Source organism: Opisthocomus hoazin, chromosome 4 (genome assembly GCF_030867145.1).
Source record: "Opisthocomus hoazin isolate bOpiHoa1 chromosome 4, bOpiHoa1.hap1, whole genome shotgun sequence".
Classification (NCBI taxonomy): Eukaryota; Metazoa; Chordata; class Aves; order Opisthocomiformes; family Opisthocomidae; genus Opisthocomus; species Opisthocomus hoazin.
This window is the reverse complement of record NC_134417.1, coordinates 68,580,579-68,586,985: the sequence shown is the minus strand read 5'-3', so window position 1 is coordinate 68,586,985 and position 6,407 is coordinate 68,580,579. Positions and strand designations below refer to the sequence as shown.

General features: G+C 44.2%; 1 protein-coding gene across 7 annotated transcripts in view; it reads left to right on the top strand.

Annotated features, from left to right (window-relative positions):
* The first annotated feature begins 267 nt into the window (after positions 1 to 267).
* The window catches only part of AKAP9 (A-kinase anchoring protein 9), a 119,995-nt gene continuing 113,855 nt past the window's right edge, over positions 268 to 6,407 (top strand). For all 7 annotated transcript variants that reach the window (XM_075419359.1, XM_075419358.1, XM_075419357.1 and 4 more), the window contains exon 1: positions 268 to 482. In XM_075419359.1, the coding sequence (XP_075275474.1) occupies positions 435 to 482 (48 nt within the window). In that variant the 5' untranslated portion in view covers positions 268 to 434. The remainder of the gene's footprint in view (positions 483 to 6,407) is intronic.

Genomic DNA, 6,407 nt, shown 5'->3' with positions numbered 1-6,407 from the left:
AGAACCCGGGCACCGACTGCGCCGGCCTTTGCCTCTGCCTCAAAGCAGCGGCCAACTAGGGGCGCCTCGCCGCTTCGGTCCCTCTGTGCGCAGGGAAAGGCCGCCCCGCGCCCCCGGCGCTGCCGCCTGCGGAGCGAGCAGGGGCGTGGCGCGGGCCGTGCCCGCCGCTGCCTCTGCCCTCCCCCGCCGCGGGTGCAAACCCGCGGCGCCGGCGCCGGGGCGGGAGGAGGGGCTCGCCGCAACGTCACTTTCCCTGGCCGCGTGTTTACGTGGAGATGAAGATGGCGGTGCCGGTGGTCCCGCCACGGCAGCTGTCGTCGCTGTGAGGCGGGGCGGGACGGGACGGCGAGCGTGTGCGCCCCGGCTGAGGGGAGGGGGCGCGGTGGGCCCCGCCTTCCGCCGCCGGTAACGCTCTGCTCTCCCGCACAGACGCCATGGAGGACGAGGAGCGGCTGAAGAAGCTGGAGGCTGGGAAAGCCAAGGTAGGGCGGCGGCGTGGCGGGGAGGCTGAGAGGGGCGCGGTGGGGCCGGGGGAGGACAGTCAGCGGGGCCCGGCAGGGCGGCGGCGGGGGAGGGTCTCGGCGCGGGGGCGCGCCGCGAACAAAGCCGCGGGCGGAGGAGGCGCTTTGTGCCGCGCTCGGTGCGCGCCCCGGGCTCCCGCCGCTGGCCTCGGGCGACGCGGGGCCGAGCGCCGTGCCTCGGCCGCGGCGGGGGAGCGGGGGGCCGGCGGCCGTGGGCCCGGCGCACGCCACAGGTGCCCGGCGCAGGGCCGGGCGGTGGCGGCCCGCCCTCCCCGGTCCGCTGGTGGCGAGGAGGAGGAGAGCTAACTCGCTTACCGCCTCGCACCCGGGGCGCGGATTCCCTTTGCCTCCCAAGCCTGGGAAACTCCCTGACAACCTTTGAGGAAGTTTGTAAAACCGGCAGGTGTTCCTCGGTGCGGTGCCAGCCCCGCGGGAGAGCCTCAGCAGGCGGGGGACCGAAGGTGGTCACCGCAGCGACGCGGTGCGGTGAGGCGCGGTGACGCTGGCGCCGGGCGGTGCGTGAGTCCCCGGTAGGTGCTCGGCGGCAGCCCCGGGGGCCGGCACACCCGTGGCCGCGGGCCGTCAGGCGGCCCAGACGGTGCCCGGCGGCCTTAGCCGGGTGTTAATCAGGGATCTTATAATTTTACCCTGTAAGCATGGCTTAAATGACACGCCGGCCACGGACTGAAGTTACCACGCTCGAGGAGGGCCTCTTTTTGTACTTCAAAGAAGGCTTTGGTGTGGTCAATGAGATAAGATAATTAATGACATTCGTAGGCAAATAAGATAAAATTAGCATTTTGACATTAGTTATCGTCTGTTTCCTTCCAGCAATCATTGCTAAATGATAAGAATTTAGAAGTTTGTCAGTCAGTCATGCTAAAGATACAGATTTAACTTGGCAGGAGCGAATAGTACAGGCAACAAGACAACAAGCTAGAGATGAAACTACAGAACATCGTCATTGTCTTGTTCATGTGGTCTATGGAAAAGAGAATGTAGTTTGCCTCATAAGTGCTGAGTAGGTATTTTGCTGTATTAGACAAAATTTTTGTAACTTACTGTGTTTCTGTCTCTTTTGAAAGAGCATTCAAAACATAGATTGGGAAACTCCTAGATGGAGGTGTATGTTTATATAGGAAAGCCTGTTCTTAAATGCTTAAAGCAAGAATGGTGTTTACACAACGTTTCGCAGTGCTGCTGAAAGGCACTGGGACGGATCAGGTACTGGTGGCAGTACATTCTGTCACACCCAGGTTGGCTGATTCTTTTGCAGAAAATTAGAAAGTAGTTCGCAAAGAAAATGGTTGAAGTAGATTTCCCAGTATTATACACCACAATGAAGACTTTATTGAGAGTATTTATATTTTTCTGTCCATGTTGGCCTGGGATTAACACAGAAAGTTAATGACAGTTACTGAAAAGTGAACTAAGAGCCAGGACTCTAGCAGGAATTCAATGGCTTCTTTCTTACTTTGAGAAAAGACATATACACACCTTGTTAATTTATTTCGCATTTTAGGAGCACTGTCATAACCCTCACTCTTCTTCCAGCCTGTTCTGACTAAAACCTGATGGTGTTCTTGTAAGTAAGTATTTCCCTGAAGAATTTCGTATTCCATGCTTTTAAACATCCCTTGTGGTTTAAGTCATTATAACTCTTTAAAACTATATGTGATTTACATGGGAAGGGACTATAAAAGCATCTTTTAGTTTTTCAGATTTTTCATTGGTGTTCTGTGTACCACTTACCCCTTTTTTACATGTGGGTGATGTAATTGGATGTGCTGCGGGGACTGGGTCACAGTCTTCCAGTGACAAGTGTCACTGATAAAGGCAGAAAAGAAGAAATTGTGTTAACAGGGAAAGGAAGCAGGAATTGCTTCTGCAGCTGCATTTGAAAAATGGAATAAAAAGCTCTTGATAGAGGCTCACCAACATTCATGTGTACCAGCTGACTTGTGGACACTGCACCATCTTTATTATGAAGCAGTTGCACAATATGTTGCTGTTCAGTCTATTACAAACCCACAAAGACAAGGGAGGCACAAAGTTAAACCCAGTAAATTACATGTTCCCTTTTCTGGACATGTAGTCATTCATTTTCCTCTGCCAGAAGGTAAATGTGCTGGATATTAACCCAGCCTTTATCATTGTCTGTATCCCTTACCCATTGAAATGGTCTGTCTGTGCCTTTGGAGAACTCTCTTTTCCCTAAACAAGCATCCTGATCTGATTATGGTAGAGCAAAAGTGTTTGTCAGAAAGGCTAGTTAAGGGAAACAGGGTTGACTGCGTTGGAGGGTGGAAGGAAGAAGATGTGTGCCAGCACAGAAGTATAGATGCAAGTTGTTAAGTTGGTCAGTGTGCCAAAACGTAGTGAACTTTAGAAATTAAGCAGGTATGTTTTGTGCCTTGCTTAAGAGGATCTAGATAATATTGCTGATGGCCTGAGATAGTGTAGATATTTCTGGTCTTACAAAAGACTACAGATGATGGTGGTTGAAGGTCTTGGTGTGACATTTATGTGGGCACATACTATATGTGCATGCCTGTGTTCATAAGTTTGGTTGGAAATCTCATCTAACATTTAAGTGGATACTATTTGTGGTAGTTCAGTATTTTAATTTTATGTATTTATAGCAGCTTAGTAGGTGGCTTTTCTTACCAGGATGTCGCACTATTCTCATCAACTTGTAAAACTATACAGAGTAGTTTGCTAGCTTCAGAATGAAAACATCAGGGACTCAGATTTCCTTGTGAGAAGATGTCTGAGCGTGTTTTGGTAAAGCTTTTGAAATTTAAAACAAAATTTTGATTTAATTTATACACACACACGTGAAACACAGCTATTGTAATTGGTAAAGTTAAGAGATATGAAACGATCAAGTTTTACGGGATGGTCTGTTTTACAGTACTGCAATCTTCTTTGCAAAGTATTTAAATATGTGCATTGCTCCTCTTTAAATTTGTGTTGAGGAAAGGGCACACTCCTTAGCTGTGTGCTTTTTTTGGTGTGGGGTGAATGAAAGACACTAATTCACTACGTAAATTCTCCCAGGTTGGTCTAGGATTTCAGGTCTAATGTTACAAATACATAATTTAATGTCCTGATTTTCAAAGGTTCTGTGTATGTTTGTAATACATTCTTGTTGAGGTGTTTGAAGAAATCATGTAATTGTTGAAGAACCTTGAGAAATCAGGGGTCTGGTTTAATTAAACACTTGAGCACAGAATAAGCAGTGTTACTGCTTTTGGTCTCTACCAGAGAATTGCTGAGCAGACAGAACAGTGAAGTTGGTTTGGGAAGCTCTAATGGCAGTCAGTGGACAAGTATTACAGGTTGTATAACTAATTTGACAAGTTATCTTCACACATTAAATAGTAAAAAGGAATAATTCCATATTTTGTCTTCTGTTCATGCATGTAAATATTTCAGGTGGCTGAAGATGAAAGTTATATGTATTGAAATAACATTGTCTGAGAGTCTGAGAATGTTTGCTGTTTGCATTCTTACCTCTTAGTCTTTTGAGGAGAGAAGAATATTTTACTTCCTCATCTCTGGCCCTTTCAGACCAAGATATTTGGATTTCTCAAGGAAAGCTGTTGATCAGGGTCTTTTTTTAAGATAAGCGAAGCATGGAATAGTTATGTGCCACAGTGATTAAAGCTGTAATCTAAAACACCCAGAAGAATTCAATACATAGATTGTGTTTGTAAAACACAGTCCTTTTAAACTCCCTGTATTTTACCTGAAGAGGAAAAAGGGCAGTATTGCAGTGGTTATTAGGAGTGTTTCATCACAGAAGACAAATTAAATACATTTAAACCTTACATTTCATTAAAGAGCTGGCCTACTAACATATCTTTTGCTTTCAGGTGTAGACTGTTCATTTTGTTTATCCTCTGTCTGCCTCATAACTTGAACAAAAATAATTAAACAGAAGCCTGGAAGCAAGAATTTCCTTTTCAGTCTGCATTTTTCTTACTCTGCTTTTCTTTTAAAATAAGAAGTTGTATTTGGCCATATCACAAGGTGCTAATTTCATCATAAAGCCCTAGTCTTTGTTATCACTCTTCAGGAAGTATGGAGGAGAGAGCTTTATGGGCTAAAAGTTTGCGGAATGATGCTGGGCTATGTCTGTATCTGAAGATGCTGTGCGCGTGTTAGTGGAAGAGAGAGGAAGCAAGTGGAGGGGAGCCTAGGCTAGCTCTCAAGAGTCTCCTGGAAAGGTGTGGGTGAGCTTTGGCTCAACAGATGCGAATGGGAACTGCCTGATCTCTTTGTTTATAACAAAGCAGGAGAATGCAGTGAAACTATGGAAAAAAAAATGCTATAATGAAGAACTGGGCTTTAAGACAGTTTTTTTGAGGGAGCCCTTTTTCTTGCACCTGAAGATCCTCACAAACCTGTACTTAATTCCTGGGCATTCCTCCTTTGTATTGCTAAGCTATTTCTTCTCCCAGATCCTTTGAACGTGTGTTTTTTTGGCTCCTCTTTGTCTTCTACAGGCTTCAATCTACTCTCTCTTATTTGCATCTTTGTCAGTTCTAAATGCAAATAGTAGGAGGTATGTGGAATTGCCTGTGTGTGTTTTGATTATGAACATGAGTAAACTTAAGAGCTGATTTTTCTTGCAGAGAAAATCACAGATACAAGGACTGAACGTTAACCTGGAGAGGAAATGTATGGTTTTAAAACTCTTGAGTAAAAGCAGATGGGGCAGAAATTGAGTAGAGGAGAAAGGAAAAAAAAGTGAGGTGTTGACCTTAGTGTGCATGCTTTAATTTTTGTTCAAGACAGTGGATATCGGCATTTTGTAATAGCAAAAAGATTTATATACATTCAAGATGTAGATACATTTCATCTATATAATTGATTGCTACTGGGGTGATACATAAGCTCGAATGCAAGATCACACGGAGAGGTAATCTGTGAAACCATTTTCAAGCCACATTCTGTTTCTAATAGAAGAAAAATTGGGATGGATAGCTTAAATGTTGAGTTTTTTAGTATAACTGAATTGTTCTCTTTAGGATAATAGAGCTACCCACTTTTTACAGTTTTCTCAGTGTTCTTTTTTGCTTTAAAAAAAAAAAAAAGTAAGTTTAATTTTTTCCCGTTGTGTCCAAGTTTCTTCTGGATTTTACTGGGTCCTTGTGGGGGAAAAAAAAAAAAGTACTGGAAATCTGGGATTTCAACTCTCTTTTTCAATTGGCACTGGTAGAACTCATCCTGTTTCTAAGTGTGCTTTCCATTTTTTCTTCTGTTTCCTGGTTTCGATCTCCTTTTCCCTTATTCTAGAGATCTATATTGCTTGTGATGCAGGGCTTGATTATTTGTTTTAAACATTATTGTCAATATAGCATTTTATTCAAAGCTCTAAAGTAGCTGTCTACCTTACAATAGTGATGCAAGGTAGAATAAGCTTAGACTAATACTTGCTTTCTTCTGAAGATGCAGATAAATATCACTTCAAAATAACCTTTGTTCTGTAGCCAGTTTAGAGAACGCTGGCCTTTAATCCAAGATGCCCAGAGAATTTCACAAAAATAAAAGAAGTTAACACAGTATTGTTAGTAGCACTATGAAAGCAAGAAATTGCTTTGTAAAAATGCAATTTAAAATGTTTTCTTGCTGCTTCATGTGTAAAGAGAAAGAAGAGAAAGCACAAAGTTGCTCTTTGCCTACATTCAAGACTTTCCTCGTTTTAGCACTGCTCTCTCCCTCCTTTTTATGGGCTGCTTTCCAACTACTTATTTTCTGATTATGGGTGTCACAATAGCAAAACAGAGATGACTGCAACATTTGTTTCCCTGAGTTTGAACAGTATCTAGGCAAGTCTGATTGTTTATACTGATTTAGAAGTAAGCAGGATTACCCCCA